The sequence below is a fragment of the Monodon monoceros genome, unplaced genomic scaffold (assembly GCF_005190385.1).
Source record: "Monodon monoceros isolate NGI ecotype Baffin Bay Population unplaced genomic scaffold, NGI_Narwhal_1 Super_Scaffold_7, whole genome shotgun sequence".
Classification (NCBI taxonomy): Eukaryota; Metazoa; Chordata; class Mammalia; order Artiodactyla; family Monodontidae; genus Monodon; species Monodon monoceros.
The window spans coordinates 85126063-85152560 of NW_021703784.1; the positions used below are offsets into that span (position 1 = coordinate 85126063).

At 47.1% G+C, this 26498-nt stretch overlaps 1 protein-coding gene and 1 long non-coding RNA gene across 4 annotated transcripts; both read right to left on the minus strand.

Moving 5' to 3' along the window:
• Positions 1-6466: 6466 nt before the first annotated feature.
• Positions 6467-9787, minus strand: LOC114887328. The gene is made up of 3 exons (XR_003791531.1): positions 8766-9787; positions 8227-8383; positions 6467-7407 (listed from the first exon to the last, which is right to left on the minus strand). It is a non-coding gene; the product is annotated as an uncharacterized LOC114887328 (long non-coding RNA).
• Positions 9788-9818: 31 nt separating this feature from the next.
• On the minus strand, positions 9819-24902 carry COMMD9 (COMM domain containing 9). Of its 3 annotated transcripts, none has more exons than XM_029208935.1 (6): positions 24841-24902; positions 16390-16515; positions 14512-14651; positions 13101-13135; positions 12130-12233; positions 9819-10967 (listed from the first exon to the last, which is right to left on the minus strand). In XM_029208935.1, the coding sequence occupies exons 1-6, from the start codon at positions 24889-24891 to the stop codon at positions 10827-10829; spliced, it is 597 nt and encodes a 198-aa protein (XP_029064768.1). In that variant the 5' UTR covers positions 24892-24902; the 3' UTR covers positions 9819-10826. The 3 variants fall into 3 exon arrangements, with proteins under 3 accessions (XP_029064768.1, XP_029064767.1, XP_029064766.1); XM_029208934.1 differs by having other exon boundaries at positions 14512-14672; positions 24841-24891; XM_029208933.1 differs by lacking the exon at positions 9819-10967 and having other exon boundaries at positions 10975-12233.
• Positions 24903-26498: the final 1596 nt, after the last annotated feature.

Here is a 26498-nt window from a genome sequence, read left to right on the forward strand (position 1 = left end):
CTGAGGACCACATGGACGCACTGGGGAGCATCCCTGGGGGCCACTGTGTTGGAGGAGAGGACGAGAAAAGGAAGGGTCTCGGTGACTGATGCTGACCACCTGAGACTCGGTTCTCCCTGGGGCAGCAGGCCCCCGACTGAGCCCTCCCCTCCAGACACACGTCCGTTCACTCACTCACTCAGACAACGGTATGTGAGATGCCAGCAGGCAGGAGTGCTGGCGGCTACTGGAGGAGACACGCGCCTATGTGACAGGAACCTCAGGTGGAGGCTTCTGAGAAACCCACAAAGGCACCTCAACGTAAAGCACCGGTTTAAAACCTCCCCCGGAGCCAAAGAACATCCCCGCAAAGTCAGCACATCTCCCGCCCCTCCCACTTTCCTCCCATCCCCAACCTTCCCTCTGTTGCCTGGAATAACACGGATTCCAGGAGCTAGCCCTTTTGATATTGGTCCCCAGCCCCAGCCCCAGCCCCAGCCCCGGAGTTCGTCTTTGCTTCCATCCTCTCTTCCCAGCTGCTCCTAATTACACAGGTCCGTCTCACCCTCGGGTCCATCTGGGACAGGACAGGCAGCCTGGAGCTCGGAGCTTCAGATCACTGGCACCCTCACTCCCACCCCCCAGGGGACATCTTCTCCTTGATTTTGACTTCTATTCTCCCGGGATGATCCTTCGTCACACTGTAAATTCCTGCCCCTTAATTTTTCCGGAAATGGAAAACCACTCGACTTGCGGCCAGAAGACACTTAGCCTGTGACCTCCAGTGGGTTATTTCACATCTCGGAGTCTGTCTCCTGACCTGAGGACGGCTTCGTGCACATGCCAGCCAGAGGCTTTATGTGGCAATGTCAGATGGCCAGCATTGAAGTGGGGTCACTCCGTCCTCTCGGTGGATCCATGGGTTGATGAGAAACACAAAACAGTTTCTGAGTTTGCTATGGAGAAGTTCATGCTGCTCGGAAGGGCTGTGTCGTGGAAAAGCACCTAGAAACCGCCAGCTCCTGCTCAAAATGCCACTCCCTCCCCCCACCCCGCTCCCACCACAGACGCTGGACTTACACCCATGGTAAGGGCTGAGCCTGGAGGCCCACACCCAGAGCCACACACTGGGCACGTAGGAAATGTTTTCTTCGGGGGCTGAGCTGGAGACTCAGAAACGCCGTCCTCAGTCCTGACAGCTGCCTGGTGCCGGGCTTGGAAGCTAGAGCAAGACACCTTGGCTCAGAGCCACTTTGCCAGCGGCCAACAGAGCTAAGTTTAATCTGCCCGATAAGTGTTGCAGGGTGGGGAGCAGAGCAGAGGCTGGGCCAGAAGGAGACCTTCACCAGGGGCCTGAGGCTCGGTCAAGGTCTCTAATGGGGCAGGGAAGGTGGGGAAGTGGGCCAGAGAGCCCCTCCCTGCCCTCCAGAGAGGCTTCTCATTCATAGGGACCATGACCCCTGGGGGCTTTTTTGCAGTCTTGCTGCATCTTAGTTATGACATGAGTGGGACAGGCTCTCTGGTCCCCATGCACATGCCTTCACTCAACTTGTCACCCAGGACATACGATGTGCCAAGTACCGTGCTAAGCGCTGGGGATGGAGTGGGAAGTAGTGGATGTGGCCCCTGCTCCCAGATCTGCTGACTTCCAGGACTTGAGAATTCTCTTGCTGCCTGGCCTGAGACAGCACTGGGGAGTCGGCCATCTGCATATCCCTTCCCAGCCACGAGAGACAGCGAGACAGCGGTCTCTGCCGATCTCAAGTTGTACCTTTGGTTTCTTGGTCCAGAGTTTAATCCTTATTATGGTTAAAAAAGAAAAAAATTAGACATCATAGAATTGAAGCAGTGCCTAGGATCATGAAGATCATTTTCACTCCCAGGCCAGTGCTTTGTCTGCAACATGGCACACCTCCTGGTTTAACCGTTTCCATCTTCATTCCCCATAGGCCTGACGAGGAAGCCAGGACAGGTGAGCTTAAGTGAGATGGTAAGGAAACTGTAACGGAGCCCAGGGAGTTTGGCACGTATCCTGAGGGCAGTGGAGAAGCATTGACAGGCCAAAGTAAGGCAGTAACACAATGGATCTTTAATGTGTTTATTACATTCATTTAACAAATATTTATTGAGCATATACTCTGTGCAGGCCTGTGCTGGGCTCTCGGGATATAGTGCTGAACGAGACAGACAAGCTTCTCACCCTCACAGTACTTTCTAGTGGGGAGAAAGACAGTGACAAATTAAATAAGTATGCACCTAAATTCATCAAATAAAACTTTATATTGGGGAGTGGGAAGGAAATAAACAGGATTCTGGGACTGAGAATAAAAGGAGGAATCCTCTTTAGAGAGAAGCCTGAGAAAGCCCCTCTAAGGAAGTGACTTTCTTGCTGAGCCCTAAAAGATGAGAAGGAGCCCGTCTTGTGAAAACCAGGGGAAAGAGTGTTCCAGGCAGGGGTAGGGGTGGGAGCAGGGGAGCAGTACATGCAAAGGCCCTGTGGCAGGAAAGAGCTTCGAGGACCCCTGGAACTGATGGTTGGTGTGATGAAGAAAGTGACATGAGATCAGGAGGCAAACTGACAGATGTCACCATGCTTAGGAGCTACTGAGAAATGACGGTACCGTGAATGCAGAGATGAAGAGATATGGATCAATGTGAATACGTTTCAGAGGTAGAACCAACAGGACTTGCGAGTGGGTTGAATGGGGGGAGAGGGAGGAGACAGTGATGTCCCCCACATTTCTGGTTGGAGCTGGTATTTGCTGAGATGGAGAAGCCTGGGAAAAGCGGGATCGGGTTTGGAGGGTAAAACAAGATGGGATTTACTTTCTGGAATGAATTGTGAAGGCCAGATTAGGGAAAGACAAGTCCAGGGCGGGGAGCCCAGTTCAAGCCTGATGACGAGGGGACCTAGAGCGGTGGCCATGGGGATGGTGGGAAAACCCACGTCCCTGCTGAACAAGCCGACAAACGGAAGAGCGTTCTGCTTCCCCAAACGCTCTGGGTTTCTGTCTGCCAGGTGGCTGAGCAGGCCGACCAGAGGGAGGCGTTCCTTTGGGAGAACGTTGAAGTGAAACTACCATATGGAGAGGAGGAAGGCCAGTGATGTGGAAAATGGGGTCACGAGAGACCAGGAAGAGGCTGCGGCAATGCGACACCTTCCGCAGCCTGCTGTGCGCCATGGAAGGGGGAGCACAGGACATGCAGTATCTGTGCAGGGACAAGGCTGTCCAGAAACAGATGGCTGGGCAGCCACACCCATGCCCCTGGCTGACTAAGGGGTTCACGGGGGAAAAGGAGGGTGAACCTTCCTGTGAGGTTCAGGACGGAACACTGAGAGAGGCCACGGGCAGAGCAGGCCCAGGCTGCACGGCTGAAACCAGCTCTCTTCTCCTTGGCCTCATTGTCCTCCAGCACTGCCTCTTCCGGCCTTGAAGGCCAGCTAAGGCAGCAGGGAGGGGGGCTAGCCCGGCAGGTGGGGGAGAAGGAGGTATAGCCCCTTACAGGCAAAAAATAGTGGCTGTAGGACACAGGAAGTGTCAATCAGTCGACCCTGGGCCCTGCCATGCATGCATTCATTCATTCACTCGTTCATTCATGCCTGCACGCATTCAACAAACACTGACTGAGCATCTCTGATGACAGGCAGTGTCCCGGGTGCTGGGCAACCAGTCTCTGTCCTTGAGAAAAGACAGAACAAGGCCTGGACAATGCTGGCCACCAAGGCCTCTCGTGTCTTTCTTCCTCACCCTGTCCTCACTTCCCTTCCTGGTGCCCAGAGTTGTCTGGAGTCATCACCCAGCGCCCACTCCCTTCAGCCCCTGGACCTCACGCTGTTTATTCTGATTGAAGTCCATTTCCTTAGTCTTGTTTCCTGAGCCTGAACTGTAGGGAGGAATCAGATTGTAAAGAACACCGAATGACATTTTTCTGAGTTTGGCCTTTATGCCAAGAGTACAGAGAGCACTGCAGTATTTTAAGTGAGGGACGGCGTTAGATTTCCACTTAGAAGACACCTTCAGCAAGGAGGAGGCAAGCAGGGAGGCCAGGAGAGGAGGACGGAGAGGCTGGAGGCGGGGAAGCATCAGGAGGCCCCTGGCCGCCCCACTGGCCACACCCACCCGCTCCCAGGAGAGGGTGGAGTCGTCTCCAGCCTGCGGAAGGCCCCGCCCCCGCAGAGGCATCTGAACGTGTTGGAAGTTTATCCATCACCGATTGGGCGGCTTCCATTTCTCAGCCACCCTCATGTATAATTAATCCCCTCCAAGCTGCATTGTCAGGAAAAATTAAACTTAATCTCTCCTTTTTGGAGAGGAAGAAACTGAGACTTGCCTCCAAGCTGACCTGAATTTCAATCCAGGCTCCACCACCTGCCCACGGATTTAGCTAGAAAGTTATGCAGTACAAGGCCTTGTGGGCGTTGCCACTAACAAAACCTTATTGGGAAGAGTAGCATCTTCCAGCACCAGGGCTGGGATTTCTGGCACCCACCGGCCTGAGGTGGAAGCTGGAAGCGATGAGAAGGCAGTGGGTGCTTCCGACCTCGGCCCCGGGAACAGTGTTGAATGGGCTCCCTGGGCGGGCCTGTCCTGCCGCCATCTCCCTCCTTCTCTCTCACTTGTTGCTCTGGGCCTGAGGGGGCGGGTTCTGTAGGGGAGGGGGCCTGGGCCTGCGGGCTTCCCGTGCAGGAAGCTTCTCCCCTCGCCGGGGTTCTAGGAGAGGCCTGCCCACTACCCCACCTTCCCCATTCTTTGCCGGTCTTTGTTTCCCATGTTAGCCCGGGTGGGGCGATAAGGAGGGCAACTGCGCCATCTGCTGGGAATATTGGGGAAGCTCCAGCTGCGCGCAGGTGCGGCGTAGGCGGAAACTTCCCTGCGGTGTGTCTTTTGGACCTAAGAAGAATCTTGGGTCAACAAAGGGGGTATAACAAGTGACAAGCGAGCTCTTCCATAGGAGTAACCCTGCGAACAGAACCCCCCATTTCGGCTGGTGGCGGGAAACTCAGTGCCAATAGGAGCTGCCTATTACCTGTGCACTTAGGTGATGGGGACACAGTGTGAACAGCGCGTGGGGGCGGGGTCAGAGGCAAATACCTAGACGGTTAAGATGCAGTGCGGTAAGAGCAATGATGGGGGGAATACAGGCAGAGAAGACAGGTGGTTAAGTTGACTAGCTAGGGCCCCGTTAGGCCCTGCTCCTGAAGCCAGAGGGATGAATAGGTGCTAAGCCGGGATAAAGGAGGACATTCTGGAGAGAGGGCGCAGCAAGGCCTTGATGTTTGTGCTGCCAACCTGCTCAGGCCCAGGGCTTGTCTCTCCTTTTCTGCCCCCTCCAGCAGCTGGAGAGAACTCAGCACCTTCCCTTGGAAACGCTGGTCCCTGAACTCTGTTAATAGTGACAGGCGCTGAGCTCTGCCCTCCGCTCTTACCCCGCCAGCGCACTCCCTCCCACCCTCCCGCCAGGGCTCCTATCCCTTCCTCCTCCTACGCAAGCCAAACTAGCCTGGTTGGGAGACTGCTCTGCGGCCTCCCCACACCCACAGATCTGAAGTCAGCCAAGGCCAGAAAGCGTGGTGGCAACAGGGGAGAATGGTCCCAGTTGGTGAGTTGGAGCCCAGCTGCCACAGGTCCCTCTGCAGGGATTTGAATGAACTGAGCTGGGGTGAAAGGGGGCACTGCTGAGGTAGGTTTAGGAAGAGCAATTCAAATCAACGTTAATTACGCGAGTCTGCCATTCTGATCAATGCGATATAATTCAACCGTCATTTACTAATAACAGGTCAAATCCTGTGTGAGTCTGTGGAAGGTGGGACACAAATGAACATTTCCTGGGGCATCTCCTGCCTGGAGTAGGATTTTTTTTTTTTTTTTTTTTTTGGAGTAGGATTTTTATCAGAGTTCCTGAAATCCTAACCAGAGGCCATCTCCTGAGCTGTGGATCCAGTGTACATTTATACTGACCCCAGAGCCCTCTGATATTCCATAGCATCTCTGAATTCATTTATGATTTAACCTGTTGGGACAGGATTGTGTTTCACTGTGTGGTATGTGTCTAAGGTCACATGGCTAATGCAGCACTGAAACCAATAGCCAAGAGAGTCCCATTCTTCAGCCTAGGGGTCTGCTTTGTAGTTTACTATAAATCTATGAGATGCATTACCTAAGTAGTTATCTTATCTCCACTTACAGATGGGGTAGGAAAAGCCCATCAGAGTCTTTCCCAAGAGCCCAGGGCTAGTAGAAGCTCAGCTCCCCAGAGCTCTTAACATTTCCTCAAATGAAGAATGGTTCTCTCCCCTCAGAGGTTAGGGTCCTCTGGTACCAACCAGGAAATGCTACTAAGAAATCTTCTTTCTTAGTTGTAAAAAGGACAACTAAACCACAGAAACGTGGGCTCTAAAGAAAGAAAGAACTTGTACAAAAGTCAGCATCATGCAGGTGAGAGAATGTTTAAGAATGATCAGTATTTAGAAGTTAGTGGGTACAGGTCCAAAATAGTTCTTGTAAATGTCCAACCACTGGAAAACTTTCAAAATGCCAGGTAGCCAATGGTTTCTAGATGAAAATATTTTAAAAATGCAATAAAAACCCTCTCTCACTTCTGATAACATCTCACTTGACTGAACAAAATAACGAAAAGCCCTCTGTACCACACTGGACTCACTTCCTGGATATCTGTAAATACCAGAGCACAGAGCTTGACTAACAAACAACCATTAGACATGGTGCCCACCGTGTGTGTTTAGAGAACCGGCGTGTGTGGGAAAGACCCAAATGTCTGGTCCTCAGGTCACTGCCTTTGGACCTGAAAATCACCAGAAGCAGGAAGTAGGAAGGCAGGACTGATGAGGGAGGGAGCTGAATGTCACTGGATTAAGGGTAAAGTTCTGCTATCTGTGAAGAACCCAAGTTTTCTTTTTCCAAGATCAAGGCAGGAATGGAGAGAGCATAAGCCTTTGAGTTGAAAGACCCAGACTGGAGTTCTAACTCAGCCCTGGCCGTGTCCTCAGGAGCTGACACCTTCTCAGGAAAATGCACAGATCCTCGGGGAACGAGGCTCCACCAACTTCAGGAGGGTAAGGTGAACAGGCGGTAAGGTATTTGGGAAAATGTTTCACACCTTTCTAGTGCCACACAGGTGATGAGGTTTATTGTGAGAAAAGGTGCCAAGACGGCATGTGTGTTGTTACTCACAATTCTTTTGTTTATAAGTACAGATGAGTTTAGACAAAAAGAAGTCTTCGGTTCAGATGTCAGGGGACAGTAGTTATAACAGCTGATCGCAAACATCCCATTTCTCTTCCTTCATGGTACACGGAAGGACTGACGTTCTCTGCCCTCTTTAAAGCCAGGTGTGACCACGTGACCGGATTGTCCCTTCTGGGCAGAACTTCAAGTACAAGCCTGTGATCCGCCATATTCTCTCATCCTGCCTCGGTGACAGGGGAGGCGTGTGTTGAGATGAAGTTTCCCTGTCCTTGGTCCCTTAGTAAGTATGGTGAGCAGAGCACTTGTCCCTTTGTCCCCAACCTGCACTGACTGTTGTAGCAATAATAAACTTTAGTTGTGTAAAAACCACTGCAATCTTGGGATCGTTTGTTACTATAGTATAACCTTGCATTGACTATATTTTCTTATTTTCTGTATTCTTGATGCTTAGGCATTTGGGGCCTTGACCCTGAAGAGACTGACCTCCTAGGGCTAGCTAATTCCTAGAGATAGCAAACAGCTCCTGTGAGAACACACCTTTGGTACACAAACCAACCAATCTACAGCCACAGCCCCAACTATGTCTTCTATCAAACACACACCCAAACCAGTATTCTCCCTGCCCTCAATCATCCCAGGACCAGGTACTGGACAGCTAGGGGCCACACCTGTAGCCCAGACCCGCCAAAATTATCCAAACTAGTCAACCCTATGCTTACTCAGCGTACCCACTCTGCCTCGCCCATTCCTTCCTGCGAAAACCCCAAGAAAGGCTCTGGGCCATGCTATTCCCTGGCCCTCCGCGCCTCCTGACCGACCCCGGTCCCCCTCCATGTGGCACTCTTGCAGTGTTCCATGCCTCCTGCTTCTACGGATATGTGAGTAGAAACTTCTTTATGATCATCATTTTTGTGCCTGCATGTCTTATCATTCCTGATAAAAATAAATCCCAGTCCATTCTAACTCAAACCTGACCCCTCCTGACGGATACACTAGGAGGAGATTTGGGACTGGCATCAGCCACACTGGATTTTCTTACCCTCTTCCCAGCCTCTGGGTTCTGCTTCGCTCCGGGCTAGCCTCTCCTACTGCAGATGGGCTTTCGTGTGAGGAAGGTGGGCCCGAGCATCCCCGGCTTCACTATCAGAGCCGAGAGGCAGGAGGCTGTCTTCGCTGCCGATTCCGGCAGAACAGTCCTAGGGAAAGATCAGTTTGGCCCAGTCTGAGTCAGGTACAACCATGGGACAATCTCTGTGGGACACGGACGTCGGTCAGGATTGAGCCATCCACTCGCCCCTGTGCCTGGGTGGGTGGACAGTGCTGGACAGCCACCACTGAGACCTCTCACCGCCCTTCTGTGAATGGGGTTGGACACCCAAACCTTGCCTCACCCTCAGGAAGGACGTTTGCAGACAGCTGCTCATTACATAAAGTACTACTGGGAGACCAGACAAACCCTGAATGAAGGGACTTCATCTGAGGTAGAAGCTAGGTTTTCTCTGAGATAGGGTCAAGCCAACCCACTCACATGGTATCTACAAACCATCCATCCTTGCCAATAGTAGGAAAACCACTCACCTAAACGAGCGCATGAGGTGAAGGGTAGCAAACATTTATCAGTGTTATTTCTTGAATGCCCTCTATGTGTCATGCAACCAGATGATTCTGTTCACGTGGATCTGGCTAAAGGAATGTTCAACCGTCCAGACACCTATGCAGGCTTCCTGCTTCGTCAGTTTCTTATGGAATCCCATGGGAAGCCCAGCGAATGGGCTTTTGGAGATCTCCATCTGTGCGTCACAGAGAGTGGAAGGAAAAGTGAGGGGGATGAATTCATGACAAGGCTAAACTCAACCTGAGGGTGAGACCAGGGGCCCTTGACCTGGAGATAGTGGGCAGGTCTCCAGGGTCCATGAATACTTGTCCTTGAATGTGAAAAATCGAGTGTTCATTTCCTACAGAAGGGATCCACGGCTTCCATCAGATTCTGAATGGTTATGGCTCCAAACAGGTAAAGAACTGCCATTTTGACAGTAGGTAGCTCAGCTTCCAGGAGATGGCAGACGGAGAGGAGCCTGGGGTTTTTTTCTTGACTTCCCTAGCGTTTCACTGTGGGGGGATGGCGGGGAGAAGTAAGATTTCTCATCTCTACTTCAGTTCCAGTATTTTCCAAATGGAGCTAAAATCACAGAATGCCAAGTCCCTCGCAGAGAGTCCTGTGTGGTAGAGAAATCTGGGCCCAAGTCCTGACGAGGTCATTTACTAGCAGGGACTTCACCTCGATGAGCTGATTCCCTCGTTGATAAAGGGAGGATAATAACATTCACAGTCACACCAACCCCTTTACAGTAGATGAAGCAATGAATGCAGAGAGCTTTCTACTTTGCTTCCCGTTAGTAACCAAAGCCAGCATTATCCAGTCCTTCCTATTTGCCGTAACAGTGCGAAGTGCTTTTAGGTACATTATATCACTTAGTCTTCACAAAAGCGCTGTAGAGTAGGTATGATTATTATTCCCATTTAATTAAAACAAAACAAAACAAAACAAACCTTGGGGTGGGCAGGAACTGAGCTCAAGAGCATCCTCTTAACCCAAAGTCCTGCCTCCTCCACCCACCCTCCCACCCCGTCCACACACCCCACCTGAGAAGCCACCAAACAAAGCGCTCAGAGCAGGCAGGCTCTTGCTACTGGGTGATCTGGAGAAGGAAGGGGGAACACCTTACACTGAGCCCCCGGGACTTGTCAGGCCCGTGACAGACGGTTCCGTCTGGTTAAAGTCCTCGAAGAGCGCGTTCATCACAGCTCTCGCGACGAGCACCTGCTGCTGTCAGCCGCGCTTGCTTTTGCTCTACGTGACGGACGGATACATGGAAGGTGGGCCGGTTCACAGGCCTGGTTTCAGGTCATCCCGTGCTGATGAGCTGAGCCAGGAACGAGGAAGCTGGGGTCGCCTTTACAAACGAGAGGCAGCACGGGCCTAAGGAAATGACTCGGGCTAAGGACAGAAGCTACAGAAGCGTGACCGGAATCATGAAGTTTTTAGAACTGTTATTTATTTCCAATCACTCCTACTTCTTCACCCTGAGTGGCTGCATTACATCAAGGAAGGGGCCTCTGGTTCCAATGAGAAGGAAATGAGTTCCCATTTCAGACTTCCTTCGCTGCCAGGTGGTCCAGCAGGGCTGAGGGAGCTCGGGAAGGCTCTGGACTCAGGGCAGGCAGGCACGCAGAGGGGGCCCTGCCCTGTGGGATCCGCCTGGCTTCTCTGACAGAGAAGCAGAACTGCTGGTGTCACCCACCTGACTCCCTGCGTGCATTCCAGAGCTGGAAATGAGCTCATCAGAGTGAAAGGAACTTATTAAGACGAGCGCCACAATTTGGGCCTGAATTTTCCAATCAGCCAGGCGGAGGCGGCTGACCAAGCAAATGCTCCCTCCTGCTGCCGCGGGGTCGTTAAGTCCCACACAGGAGCCTCGCGAGATCAGCAGCTTCTGCTCCATCTTTGGAAAGAGGAAAAAGCAGCGCGGGGGCCTGGCTGCTTCTGCCTGGTCCAACCGCACCTTCTGGATAGCAGCCCCCATGTCCCCAGCGCTGCCTGCTGCGAGGACGGCATGTGCTGGGGGCCGGCTGGCCGCGTCACTTGCTGGCCACAGCGGAGAGCTGGTCCCGGATGCGGCCCAGCCCGTCTAACATCGTGTCCAGGGTCTCCTTACTCAGCTCCACGGTGACAGCTGACACAGAGGGCTGCTCCCCACACAGACTGGGATCTTCCTGGATCTGAAAAGAGAACACTGCCCCAAAGTCAGAGCTGCCTCTCTTCGACCTGCAGGCCCTACCCCGTTCTGGCGAAGCTTGGAAGAGAGGCTCTTTGCTCAGAGTCACAGAGAGTCACAGCCCTGGAGTCACTCAGCAAATGGGGACAGGGAGGGAGCTGTCTCAGGGGCTCCGGGCAGGGGTCAGAGGGGAGCTGTCTCAGGGGCTCCGGGCAGGGGTCGGAGAAGCCAGGCTCACTCACTCTCCCACCCCCAACTCTCTCTGGGCACTCGAGTGAGGAAACATCCTGGGTTCATGCTGGTACTTTAGGCTGTGGGCTCTAGGGGTATGTAAGAATCCTCCGGGATGCAGGAAAAATATTACAACCTCTAGTTATATGTATTTGTATCTTTTTTTTTTTTAAAGTAAGCCTTAATAATAGTTAAAAACTTAGTTGTTAGAGGCATCCTTGCTCTTTCATTTTCTTACAGCTCTTGAGTTTCTGGGTGTCTGGTGGTTAAGTAAATACAGCATTATGCTACCTAGTTTTAACTAAACAAACCTTAAAAATGGGTATGTGGCTTAAAAAGACTCCTGAAAATAACTGTGAAGTGAAGATAACACCAATGAGTGATGTTAAGGCCATAGGTGCTGTTAGTTTTCATGGCTTAGGAAAAGCAAGAAAAGGCTAAATGCACTGTAACTGTGCTATAAGATGAAGAACAGTAAGATGAAGAAATGATACTTCTCCAACTGCTAATAGGAGCCCTTGTTCAGCACAGTACAAATGGCAACAGCCTCCTAAGATTGGAAGAATTTGGAAAAGTACACCAAAATTCTCAAGGCGGCAATTGGAAATCCGAGTGCGTGCTTCTATTGTTAAAGCCAAACCTTCCGGTAAGTGTCTAAGACAACCTTTGGGTATCAGCAAATTATTTTGTAAAGTTATATTTTGTGTTTGTCTTGTTTTGAAATTTCTAGTTTCGGTATATGTTTTATTATGACTGCACTATGTTAATACACATATACTTTCTAAATAAACACTGCATTTTGGGGGTGCTAAATTTTTTTTATTTATGGGGTTGGAGATCCTAAAACTTGGAGTCTGGCATTTTTGCTGGCCCGCAGGGGCGCCAAGTCCCTGCTGCCCCTCCTTCCCTTCTGGTGAGCATGACAGTGGACGTACCTTCATCTGGAGCAGGCAGGTAGGGATGGCCACGCGGCTGATGCTGTCTGAGGAGGTTTTGATGTCCACCCTCCAGTCCAGGTCGACCAGGCGCGGCAGAGAGACTGTGTGGGGACAGCTCGGCTCAGTGCTCACGCCACCTGCGTTACTAAGCCTTTCCTCGACGACAGGCAGCTCCAAGGGCTGCACGTGGGTAATGCATGTGATCCCCACAGCAAGCCTCTGAGGGAGACAGACAGACAGGGCCCAAGACCCCACAGCGAGCCCTAGGTCTTCCTTACCACTGATCGTGGCCCCTGCACTTAGTGCGGATTCGTGGTGGTCAGCACCTCCAGGCTTCTGCCTGAACACCCAACCCTCCAGATGTCCAGACAGGATGAGGAAGACGCAGGTGGAGAAGAGGAGGCTGTGGCCAGAGTCTTAGGCAATGTGTAGCTTTGAGAATAGCGGAGAGAGCTTTTGTTTGAGAGACACACAGACTTGGCTTGAACGTGTGCTCTACCACCTGTCTAACCTCTGAGCCTCTGTTTGCTCACCTATAAAATGGGGATGATCTCGGCCTAGCTCACAGGGCTGTTGGGAGGACTGAATGAGTTAATGCAGGTAGAGTCTGTGGCACTGTGACCGGCTCAGAGTGAGTTTAGTGGCTGTTTATCAAACACCCACTTTTATTCAACCTTTCCCACTAATTTCAATTATGGTTAATTTGTTTTCCGATGGAAATAGTTATTTTAAGTACTTCACTTTCTGCTTAGGATAACTGTTTGTTTTTTAACAACATGCCTCTATTATACTAGGTTTATAGCCAGAAAAAAAATTAAAAAGTGGAATTAAAAAGAAATACATAACAAACACTATTCGGTTTGGGATTAGGTTAATTCACTTTGACTTTAGTTAAAAACTCTGGTAGATTTAGGGCTGGGGCTGGGGAGGAGGCGGAAGGAGGAGGAGGCAGGTTTCTTGGTACTCACTCTGATTTGTTTGGGCTTCAGCTCTCCAAGTAGATCTGTGTAAGACGGAAAGATAAGAAAAATATAATGGAAAAGGGATGCGAATTGAGTCTTCTGATAATGAGGCCCATGGGCCTGGGCCTCTGCTCCTTCTGTGATCTTAAAACCTATAATCACCTCCTGACAGGAAAGGACCACAGAAATGCCTCCCTCCAAGGAGCAGTTTTTTGTTTGCTTGTTTTACAGAACTGAGTGATGTTAAGGCCATAGATGCTGTTAGTTTTCATGGCTTAGGAAAAGAAAAGGCTAAATGCACTGTAACTGTGCTATTGTTCTCAGAGACAAAGCAGAAAAGGTCAACTTATCCTCTTTTTACTGAGCATCTACTATGCAAAGTATGGCATCTTATGCAAACACATAAGACGTGTCTTATGCAAACACTAACAGACGTGTCTGATGCTACACAAGTCACGCCATAGTGAGATGCTGAGCAGAGTCATAGTAAACTGTGGTCACGCAAGAGAAAGTTTCTAAATAAACAACAAAACCCTTGGGAAGTAAGCATTATCAGGTATTACTATCAGAGAGGTCTCTTCAAGCCTGCTGCTAACCAGGAGTTAATCAGTTCTGCTTGAATTGTATGCGTCTAAAAGGATCTGCCCAGCTAGAAAATGTACAGAAAATTCACAAAAGAATAAAAGTGACCAATAACATGAAAAAGATATTTGACATCACTAGTACCAAAGATATAAACTGAAATGAGGTACCATTTGCCATTTGTGAAACTGGGAATCAAAAGTAAAAAAACAAAACAAAACACCCTCAGTGCTGGTGATGGTGTCGGGAGAGTGGCACATCAACGTCCTCCTGGTGGAGGAGTAGTTGGTGCAATCTTTCCGATGGCAGACTTGATAATAAAAAGCCAAAGCCTCAATACCACCATTTACCAGTAAGGAAATAATGAAGCACAATGTGGGCAAAGGTTCCACAATAAATTGTTCACTGCAGTGAAAACTGCCAATAGCCTAAATGTCCAACCCTAAGGAATTTATTAACTAAATTACACATAATTTCTTCATGTAATGGAATATATTTACCCATTAAGAATGATACTGAAGGTAAATATTTATCGACCTGAAATATCATTAATGTTAATTCTATTAAATGAAAACAAGCAAGTTATAAAACGGCATGATCCCATTGTGTTAAAAACAAAAGCAAAACCAACCCTCTATGTGTAAATGGAAAAAATAAACCAGTCTTAAAAGGTTTCCCGTTAAGGAATTAACACTACTAACCCTCTGGGTGGTGGGATTACGGTTTCCTTCTTTTTGCTTACCTGTGCTTGCTTTTCAAGAATAAGCATATTTTTTCCAGAACAGGAATAAAAGATACAAGCATTACAAGAAACTCCCAAGAAATAAGCACTTACGCGTGTTCTAGGATGATTTTTGTCAGCAGGTTTTTGAGGTTTTGGTGGAAATTTTCAGGAAAGAGTGCCAGAACTGCCTCGGCGGAGGACAGGTCACGGAACACCACTAGCCTGGTGAGGCGGTGCAGAGCCTGGAGCAGCTGCAGGACAGACGGGGAGCCCTGGGCGGTGAGGGGCAGGGGGACAGGGGACAGGGCTCTATCTCCCCTGCTGGGAAGAGGGCCTGCCACAAACCGCCACCGTCATTCAAGCTGAATCCCAGGAGTCCGGAGGCCCCTGGTGCAGACGCTGATGCTCACGCGCCTCGGCCCACCTCCAAGCTCAGCTGTTGCTTAGAAGACATGTAGCTGCCTGACCGAGGATGCTGTCAACCTGCCAGAAAGTCTCTGCTTGTGGGCAAAGGGTTAATAAATCCCCTTCCCTGTGCACGGACTCTGACCTTAAGCTAACTCTCTAGCCTGTTCCCCTCTTAATGTGAGAGAAGCGGAAAGTCAGCGGTGTCACTAGACAACGCCGCGCCAGCCCCCTGCCTCTGGACCGCGAGGGCTGCAGAAACACCGGGGCCCGCGGCTTGGGCTTCCCTGAGTGTGGCTGCGCCGTCTGTGCCAGCACCCAAAGCCGTGCTTCCTGAATCGCTGGCACAGCTCCTGGCTCCTGGGGAGTTGGGGCTTCTCATCCAGGCTGGCTGGACTGTCCCGTCCTCGCCCCTAGGCTGTCACCTGGTGGGGCGAGCCAGGCAAACAAACAGCTCCAGGCCGGCTGCGCGGACCTCCCTGTGGAAGGAATGCCTGGCGCTGCCCCGCTAGGACGCTGGGTTCTACCCTGTGTCCTTCCAAGTGAATCTGCTGCTCAGCGGAACAGAACAGGACTCTGGAGGTAACTTTCTCCGCTTTAGGACTTCCCCGGATGCCACGGGAGGTTGCTCAGCTCAAAAAAACACAACCCAGAGGCGAGGGGACAGTAAGCCTCTACTGGTGAAGGGTGGGAGTGAGTGGATAAACGCCCCACCCTCCCTGCCTTCCAGGATGACAGTGCTGGGGCATTTACCCACATGGTTTCTTACAGGATCCCAACTGCAGACCCCGCAGCACTGACCGCTCCCTAACATATCCTTCTCCTGGCTTGTCTCTCTTCCCGGTCTGATTTTCCTCACTCCCTCCTTTATGCTTTCTGGAATCACCTCCCAAGTAACTACCAGCAGCCAGGTCGTTGCCTCAGGGTCTACTTTTGAGGAACCCAAACTAAGACTCCAACTCACTTTCATAACCTTGCTGCTGCCTCTCACTTCAATGAGCCAAGCTCCAGATTAAAAAATAACAACAACAACATAGGTCTGCTTGGATGAATTACTGTTTTGGAAACACAGCTGCCATGGAAAGATAAGGCTGTGAGTGCTACATAACCATCCTTGTCCTCTTGGCCACCTGAGATCAGGTGAGGTCCAGCAGTACATCCTCCCTAATCATACTCAGGCCTCAGAGTTTCTGCCCAACCATCCCTGAAAAGTCTGCCTAAGCTATCCAGCCAACAATTCATCAGCACTATTAAGTTACAGGTTGGGAAAGAAAATCATAGCAAGGTTGGCTCTTGTCCATGTCTAGGTGACAAGTCTGAAGAGGAAATGGTCAGGAGCTCCGACTCTGGGTATACTTTTCCCATCCACGCCTCACTTATCACAAGGAAGTGAAGGTTCAAAGACAATGGCTTTTAAGTTCACTAACATTAAAAAAGAAAAAAGCATCTATTTTAAGTTTGCTATAACGTCAACAGACACTTCAGGGGAAAAATTCTCTTGGACGTGGCAACAACTGGGAAGTCAAGGAAGAGACTAATGAGCCGCGAAGCCAGCGGCCAGAGGTCATTTCTGACCCCACTTACTTGTTTTGCCTCCTCCTGGGTCACAGACAAGCTGGAACACGTAACATCCAAGAGCTTTTTCGAGCCAAGGGCTGAACTGGAAAAGCTCTCTTGGCACAGCTGTCTGACAACATCTTTCGAGGAGGCCTGGAAAAAAACAAAACAAGCAACAAACTCAGACTCTGAAAATACATTTTTTTTAGAACGTAATACTGTCTCCGTCATGGTGTGACACCTAAGAGGTGCATAGGACACTTCCAGTTCTGTGAAGATGACATAGATGTACTTTTCCCTATTTTTCCTGCTAAACACAACTACATTCCCTGGGCACTTTATACAAAACAAATGTAAGACGACTCTTAAAGGGGAGAAGAGAAGACAGACCTGCTAGGGACCTCATGACAAAGGAATGACATGGCCATATTACGTTCTGAGCCTCTGGAACTTATTTAAATCTTCTATTTTAGCTGGCTTTCTCTGACACTGCTCAGGCGGCAGGACGAGCACGGTAGGGCTGGGGGTTGTTGCTTCATTACTACCAAATGAAGACAGAAGTCCAGCTCCCCTACTTGGTTCCTGCTCACACCCAAAAGTAGGGGTTCCTTGTAGCTACTGGGCAGGGGTGGAAGTTCTGGCTCCAGTAGTTTCCACTAATACTGTGGGGTGGTGGAACTTGTTACCAGCTCGTGGGGATGGAGGTCCAGCTCCCTACTTGACCTCCTCTGACACCGCCCTGATGGGGGTGTTCGCTCTCAGACTTTGTTGATGTACAGTGGAGTGGGGACACAGTTTTTTCAGTGGTGTTTTGGTGGAGTAGAGCAGTTATTGTCTAAAAGTCTTCTGTCTTCCTAAGCCGCCCCTTTCTTGGTCTTTGGCTAGAGAGAGCAAGTATTTGTTGGAGTTTGTTTTCACCCACTGGCGTTCTGGGTGGCCCCCTTCTTCAGCTCGAAGTCTGGGATATATGAACAAAAAGAAAAGCCACTGTCCGATGTGGCTGTAAATGTATATAGAGGAAATATTTAAGACAATTATATTATAAATAAGGGTAGGACTATAAAGGGATGACTTCACTCTAACTGGTAAAATGATGACACTGATATGTCACTGAGATTGTGATGTTATAGTAAATAAATGTAATAAGTTGAACAACCACTATAAGAGTGATAAAGAGAAATGAATTTTAAAACACTACAGATAAATCAAAATGGAATTCCAAAAAATGTTCAATTGATCAAATAACTCACAGGAAGGCAGTAAAAGTAAAGAACAAAAAATAAAAGAACAAATAGAAAACAAAAAATAAAATGGCAAACTTAAGTTCTAATATTTCAATAATTACATTGGCTGTAAGTGGTCTAAATATACCAATTAAAAGAGAAATTGGCTGAGTGGATTAAAAAATATGATTCAGTTAAATGCTATCTACAAGAAACTCCCTTCAAACATAATGACAGAGACAGATTAAAAGGAAAAGAATGGAAAAAGATAGATCATGCAAACATTAATCAGGAAAGCAAGGGTGGCTACTTTAATATCAGATAAAGTAGACTTCACAGCAGAGAAAATTACCAGAGACAGAGAGGGACATTAGGTAAAGGTAAAAGCTTCTGTCGACCAGAAGACATCCTGAATGTGCATGCCCTCAGCAAGAGAGCTGCAAAATATGTGAAGCAAAACCAAACAGAACTGAAAGGAGAAATCGACAAATCTATAAATACAGTTGGAGTCTTCAACACCCCTCTTTCAACAATTGATAGAACAACTAGACAGGATTCAACAAGGACACAGAAGAACTCCACAACACCATCAATCAATCTAATTGACATTTATGGAACACTACCCAGTAACAACAGAATACACACTCTTTTCAAAAGCTCACTGAACACATACCAGATAGAGGATATTCTGAGCCAAGAAACAAACCTTAACAAACTTAAAAGAACTAAATCATACAGAGTTTGTTCTCAGTGATCACAATGGAATCACATTAGAAATCAATAAGATAACAAGAACATGTCCAAACATTTGGAAACTTAAACAACACACTTCTAAATAATCCACAGATTAAAAGGAAAGTTAAAAAAATTACACTGAATGAATGAAAATGAAAAACAACACCAAAATTCTGGGAATACGGCCAAGATGGTGCTGAGAGGGAAATTTACAGCATTAAATGCATAAATAGAAAAGAGGAGAAGTCTCAAATAAATAATCTAAGTCCTCATCTCAAGAACCTAGAAAAACAAGAGCATAATAAACCCAAAGGAATAAGGAAGGAAACAACAAAGGGCAGACACCAAAGAAACTGAAAACATAAAAAAGGAGAAATCAATGGAACAAAGAACTAGTTCTTCGAAAATATCAATAAAATTAACAAACTTTTAGCAAGACTGACAAAATTAAAAAGAAAGGAGACACAAATTACCAATATCAGGAATGAAGCAGGGCATATCACTACAGGCTCTGCAGATTTCAAAAAGAAAATAAGAGAATAACTACAAGCAACTCTATACACACAAATGTGACAGTTTAAATGAAGTGGATCAATTTCTCGAAAAACACAAACTACCATAACTCTCCCAATATAAAATTGAAAACGTGAGTAGTGCTATAACTGTTAAGGAAATAGAATTTGTAATTTTAAAACCCCCAGAAAAGAAATCACCAGACCCAGATGGTTTCACCAGAGAATTCTAACACACATTTAAAGAAAGAATTAACTAATTCTACACAATCTCTTCTAGAAAACAGAAAAGGAGGAAACACTTCCCAATTCATTTCACAAAGCTAGGATTACCCTGATACCCAAATCAGACAGAGACTGTATAAAACAAAACAAAAAAACAACTACAGACCAATGTCCCTCATAAAAATAGAGGCAAAGATCCTTAACATACTAACAAACAGAATTCAGCAATATATAAAAAGGATTATTCACTATAACTAGGTGGAATTTATTCCAGGGATGCTAGGCCAGTTCAGTATTTGAAAATCTATGTGATCCACCATATTACCAGGCTCAAGGAGAAAATCACTGGATATCAATCAATGCAGAAAGAGCAGTTGACAAAATTCAACATCCATTCTTGATGAAAACTCTCATAAAATTAGGAATAGAGGGGAACTTCCATAACTTGACATAGAGCATCTACCAAAAAACCTAGAGAAAACATACTTAATGATGAAAGACTAAAGTTGGGAACAAGGCAAGGATGTGGGCTCTCACCACTGTTATTCCACATTGTGCTGAAAATTCTAGCCACTGAAATAAGGCAAGAGAAAGAAATAAAAGGTCTGCAGATCAGAAAGGAAGAAATAAAACTGTCCCTATGTGCAGGGACATGACTGTCTATGAGAAAGTCCCAAGAAATGTACAAAAAAATTATTAGAATAAGTGAGTTCAGCAGTTTGCAGATCCAAGATACACCTACTAAAATCAGATGTATTTCTACACACTAGCAATGAACATGTGGACACTGGAATTAAAAGTACAGTATCATTTGCAATTGCTCAAAAAAAAAAGAGAGAAATACTTAGGTATAAATCTAACAAAACATGTACAGGACTTGTATACTGAAAATTATACAATACAGATAAAAGAAATCAAGGATCTAAATCAATGGGGAGACACATCATGATCATGGATTGGATGATCCAACACATTAAGACATCAATTTGCTCCTAAATGATGTACAGATTTAACCCAATTCCTATGAAAATCTCAGCAAGTTTTTTTTTTTAAGATATATCCAAGATCATTCTAAAATTTATACAGGAAGGCAAAGAAACTAGAATAGCTAAAACAATTCTGATAAAGAATGAAGTAGGAGGAATCCATCTATCTGATTTCAAGACATTATATAGCTACAATAATCAAGACTGTATGGTATTCTCAGAGGGATAAACAAATAGATCAATGGAACAAACTAAAGAACCCTGAAGTAGACCCAGTAAATATGCCCAATTGATTCTTGACAAAGTTGCAAAAGCAATTCAATGGAGGAAAGAAAGCCCTTTTCAACAAATGATATTGGAACAAGGGGACATTCACAGGCCAAAAAAAAAAATTCTCAAACTTTTCCACACACCTTATACAAAATTAATGCAAAATCAATCATGGACTTAAATGTTATATAAATGTAGGGACTTCCCTGGTGGCACAGTGGTTAAGAATCCGCCTGCCAATGCAGGGGACACAGGTTAGAGCCCTGGTCTGGGAAGATCCCACATGCCGCAGAGCAACTAAGCCTGTGCGCCACAACTACTGAGCCTGCACTCTAGAGCCCGCGAGCCACAACTACTGAAGCCCGCGTGCCTAGAGCCCATGCTCCTTAACAAGAGAAGCCACCGCAATGAGAAGCCCACGCACCGCGAAGAAGAGTAGCCCCCACTCGCCGCAACTAGAGAAAGCCTGCGCGCAGCAACGAAGACCCAACGCAGCCAAAAATAAAATAAATATTTTTAAAATGTTATACAAATGTAAACTATAAAACTTTTAGATAAAAAGAGGGGAAAATTTGGAGAGCTATGGCTTCACAAAGAGTTCTTAAACTTTACACCAAAAGCGTAATTCATTAAAAAAATCACAGTTCATAAAAGGAAAAATTTTTGAAAAACTGTATTTCATCAAAATTAAAACATTTTTTGCTCTGCTAAAGATCCTGTTATGGGTTGAACTGTGTCCACCCTAAAAGTCATATATTGAAGTCATAACCCCCACTATCTGAAAATGTGATCTCATTTAGAAATAGGATTATTGCAGATACAGTCATATTTATATGACTATAAATAGTCATATAAAAATATATGACAAAAAACATAAAGATGAGGTCATAGGGTGGACCCTAATCCAATATGACCAATGTCCTAATTAAAAGGGATAGTTTAGACACAAAGATGCAAACAGGGAGAACTTCATATGAAGATCAATGCAGAGATCTACAAGCCAAGATACACTACATATCACCAGAAACCACCAGAAGTTAGGAGAGAGGCACAGAACAATTTGTCCCTCAAAGCCCTCAGAAGGAACCAACTTGGCTGACACCTTGATCTCAGACTTCTGGCCTCCAGAACTGGGACACAATACATTTCTGTTGTGTCAGCCACCAAGTCTGTAGTACGTTGTTACAGCAGACCTAGCAAATTAATACACCTTTGTGAAGAGGATGAAAAGACAGTTAAATACTAGGAAGGACTATGTGCAAACCACATATCTGACAAAGGACCACTATCTAGAATATATAAAGAAATGCAAAAGTAAAAAAGCAAACAATGAAATTAGAATATGAGCAAAAGACATAAAGCAATATTCTGCTGAAGAAGATACACAGATGGTAAACAAGCACATGAAAAGATGTCCAACATCATTAACCATTAGGGAACTCTGGATTAAAACCACAATGAGATATAAATACACACCTATCAGAATAGCTCAAATAAAATATAGTGATGCCAATAAATGCTGGCGAGGATGGGGAGAAACTGGACCGTTCGTGCATTGCTGTTGGGAATGTAAAGTAGTACAGCCACTCTGGAAATCAGTCTGGCAGCTTCATAAAAACAACAACAAAACCCTAAACGTGTAACTACCAAATGATCCAGAACTGTACCCCTGGGCATTCATTTCAGAGAAATAAAGACTTACGTTCATACAGAAATCTGTCTACAAATGTTTATAGCAGGTTTACTTGTAATAGCAAAAAACTGGAAACAATGTAGATGTCATACCATAGAATACTACTTAGCAATAAAAAGGAAAGAACTATTAAAACACATAACATGGCTCCAGAAAATTGGGCTCAGTGAAAAAAGCCAGTCCCAAAAGGTTACATATTATATGATTTCACTTATATAACTTTTTTTTTTGAATGTTTCATTGTTTGTGTATAGAAACAACTGATTTTATTTTATAGTATTTTTGTTTTTGGCTGTGTTGGGTCTTCGTTGCTGTGCGTGGACTTTTAGTTGCAGGGAGCGGGGTCTATTCTTCCTTGTGGTGCACGGGATTCTCACTGCGGTGGCTTCTCTTGTTGCGGAGCACGGGCTCTAGGTGCATGGGTTTCAGTAGTTGTGGTACGTGGGCTCAGGAGTTGTGGCTCGCAGGCTCTAGAGCACAGGCTCAGTAGTTGTGGTGCACGAGCTGAGGTGCTCTGCAGCATGTGGAATCTTCCCAGACCAAGGACTGAACCCGTGCCCCCTGCACTGGCAGGCGGATTCTTAACCACTGCGCCACTGGGGAAGTCCCTCACTTATATAACATTCTTGAAATGACAAAATTACAGAAATGAAGAACAAATTGGTGAATACCAGAGGTTACAAAAGGGGTGAGGGCAGAGGGGAAGGGGGTGTGGCTATAAAAGGGCAACATGAAGAACACTGTGGTGTTGGAAAATGTTGAGAATCTTGACTATCAATGTCCATATCCTGGTTGTGATATCATACTATGGTTTTGCAAGATGTTACCATTGGGGGAAACTGAGTAATGGATAAATGGGATCTTTCTGTATTGTTTCTTGCAACTGCCTGTAAACCTATATCTCAAAATTAAAAGTTTATGTAATTTTTTTTAAAAAGAAAGTACATAGGACAATAGGAATGCAAATGAACGAACTACTGCTACATAATAGCAAACAAAAGAAGCCAGACACACACACAAAAATATGCCCTATTATTCCATTTATGTGAAGTTCAAATGTGAGCAATATTAAATTGACATATTAGAAGTAAAGATAGTGGTTACTGTTGGGGAGCAGAGTGAGGGAAATAACGAAGGGAAAACAGAGAGACTTCTGCCGTAATGGTAACATTTCATTGTTTGACTGTGGTTGTGGTAATAAATCATTAAAAGGTGCACTTATAATCTGTGCACTTCTTTTGTATGTGTGTTACACATTAATAATGATTTTTATAAGTGTATTAAAGGAAAAAAGCCCATAGAATGAAGAGGGGTTGGGGTGGAGGCTGTGGGTAGAGCAGCCACAGTAAGGGTGAAAAGGCACTGGGTTGGGAGTTGAGAGCTCTAGGTTTCCAGTTCCAGCTTTACTACATTTATTAATTCATAGAACAGCTATTTATTGAGCACATGCTGTATGCCAGGTGTGGAGGATACGCTTGTTACGCATACATTTGTGAATAACAGAGTAGATGCCTGTAGAGACTGGAGAATACAAGTGAACACTGGGGAGGCGGTTAAAACAAAAGAAGGACCATTGTGTGGACCAATGATGATGCTGTGCCATGAACTGCTGAGTGTAATCAACTCAACCCTCTTCGTCTGGAGTTTTTTTTTTTAAATTAATTAATTAATTAATTTTTGGTTGTGTTGGGTCTTCGTTTCTGTGCGAGGGCTTTCTCTAGTTGTGGCGAGCGGGGGCCACTCTTCATTGCGGTGCGCGGGCCTCTCACTGTCGCGGCCTCTCGTTGCGGAGCACAGGCTCCAGACGCGCAGGCTCAGTAGTTGTGGCTCAAGGGTCCAGTTATTCCGCGGCATGTGGGATCTTCCCAGACCAGGGCTCGAACCCGTGTCCCCTGCACTGGCAGGTGGATTCTCAACCACTGCACCACCAGGGAAGCCCCGTCTGGAGTTCTTTTTAAAAACAAGGTCCCTCGTGTATCTCACGTTCTTGTGAGAAAGGGAGACAACAGGCAACCAGGTGCATAATATCATCTAGTAACAAGTTCTACGAAGGACGATAAAGCCGCCGCTTCTTCTATAGGGAAAGTCATAAATTAAGCAAAAAATTCCAGTCTCCTACAAAGCCATATGAAATACATACCTTCCATCCTCACAATTTCTCAAATGATTGTCAGCAGAGTGTTTTGGCCCTCACACAGGTCACAGCAAATAAGAAAAACCCAGGAGGGCTTCCCTGGTGGCGCAGTAGTTGAGAGTCTGCCTGCCGATGCAGGGGACACGGGTTCGTGCCCCGGTCCGGGAAGATCCCACATGCCGCGGAGCGGCAGGGCCCGTGAGCCACGGCCACCGAGCCTGCGCGTCCGGAGCCTGTGCTCCGCAACGGAAGAGTCCCGCGTACCGCAAAACAAACAAACAAACCCAGGACTCAGGAGAATATAGAGCGCACACTTGACTCAGGGGGCGGACGCAGAGGAGAGAACTGGAGAGCGCAGATGGGCTGCGGGATGAAATGGGGAACTGGCAACGCGGATCTAGAGATTACTACCCCAACGCACCAACCCCGAAAGCCAGCCCCCGAAGCTATTAGTAGGGAACATTTGTACAGCGCCTTCAGGTCCATTGTCTTGTTTCCTCACTATCCTGTCAAAATGGTATTAATTTTGTTCGTACTTTCAAAAAGCTCGGAAAAGCGCAACAACCTGCTAGGAGTCACAGTGAGAGGCAGCGGCAGCGTCGTGGCTCCAAATCGGGGTCCATTTATTCCCAATTCCTGCTCTGTGCAAAGTCTCGGAGACAAAGGCCTGCCTCGCGCTGTCCCCACCCCTCTCATTTACCTTCAGTAGGCTCTGGAGAGCTGCAAAGACCTCCGCCGTCAGCGCGGCCATCTTCCCCGAGTCACGTGACCTAGCTACGCGGAGAAGCGCGGCCGGGAGACTCCGACAGCAGCGCGGGGCATGCCGGGGGCTGTAGTCCTTTAGGGTGGCGGGAGCTGCCTGGCTCTTGGCACTACGGGATGGGGAGGAGCCGAGTAGGGCGCGGAGGCTGGATAGCTCAGCGCGGGGACTCTAGGACCGTGGGGTTTGGAGGACGCGGGTGCTGGATGGTTTTCGGGGGAGGAAATTGGCTTGGCTTGGCTTGGCTTGGCTACTTACCAGGGCAGGGGAAACTGATTTTCTCTTGACTCGTGGGTGGGCTGGCTAATTTGGGGAATGCATTTGCAGGCTTGACAAGCGCCTTAGCTGTTCTGGAGTGATCTTCGTACCTGGCCTCTTAGAATTAAAGTAGCTGTGCACATCATTGCAATTCTTGGAATTTACCCCCAACCCCGCCTGTCTTGAAGAATGTAAAATTGATTTTATGTGTACCGTTTTCTTTGTGTCTCTGGGGTAGGTAGGAGCTGGTATTATTAACCTTATCCAGATGAGGAAAGGGTGTTGATGACTTTCTCTAGTCCAAGGGGAGATCGGTTTTGATGAGCAGGTGAGGAAGTGTTTGGGACAAAGAGTAGAAAGGGAATCCAATGAAAGATATTACCTAGCTAGGTTCCTCTGACACCTATAGTGGGGATGGGAGGGGTAGTTCATGGAAATGATTTAATTCATTTATTCAACAAGGTAAATATAATGAATGTAAAGATGGTTTTGAGTGAGCAATCCAGGACTCTGATTTGCCCAGTGATCAGAGGTCCTACCTCGGAACAGACTCAAACTGTAAAGTCCTGGAACTTGGTTTTACGGAACCTATCTCCTCTGCCTTCTAACCCCAGCCTCTGACATTTCCCCTATGCATCTTTAGGATCTAGTTGGTTCTTTCTTTTTCCATACCCAGTTCCTTAGCAAAATTTGGCTTGAAACAGACTCTGATAAATTCAAGCTACAGAAAGAATGTCTAATTGTGCGAGTCCGGGAATTGGTCATTTGTTTTTCTGCCTCCTACTCCTTCCCCTTCTTTTCTCTCTCCCATTTTCTGTGAGGATGTTGTCCAGCCCCCCAGGAAAATAAACCCAGGTTGTCCGAGGATGAACCCATATCTGGACTAGAAGACTTTAGACCCACCTTGTCCTGAAGTCCTGATCCCAGCTCTCTTTCTTGGCCTCTCCCTCTTCTCTTCTTCCAGGACCACATGGCTTGATTCTTGTTTTCTGCCATAAGTCCCTGTAAGCCGTAGGGTTGCTCCTGCCTGTATTCATAGGGCCAGCCCAGTGCCTTGATTGAAGTAAATGTTTTCTTTTTTTTTTTTAACATCTTTATTGGAGTATAATTGCTTTACAATGGTGTGTTTGTTTCTGCTTTGTAACAAAGTGAATCAATTATACATATACATATGTTCCCATATCCCCTCCCTCTTGCGTCTCCCTCCCTCCCACCCTCCCTATCCCACCCCTCTAGGTGGTCACAAAGCACCGAGCTGATCTCCCTGTGCCATGCGGCTGCTTCCCACTAGCTATCTATTTTACGTTTGGTAGTGTATAATATGTCCATGCCACTCTTTC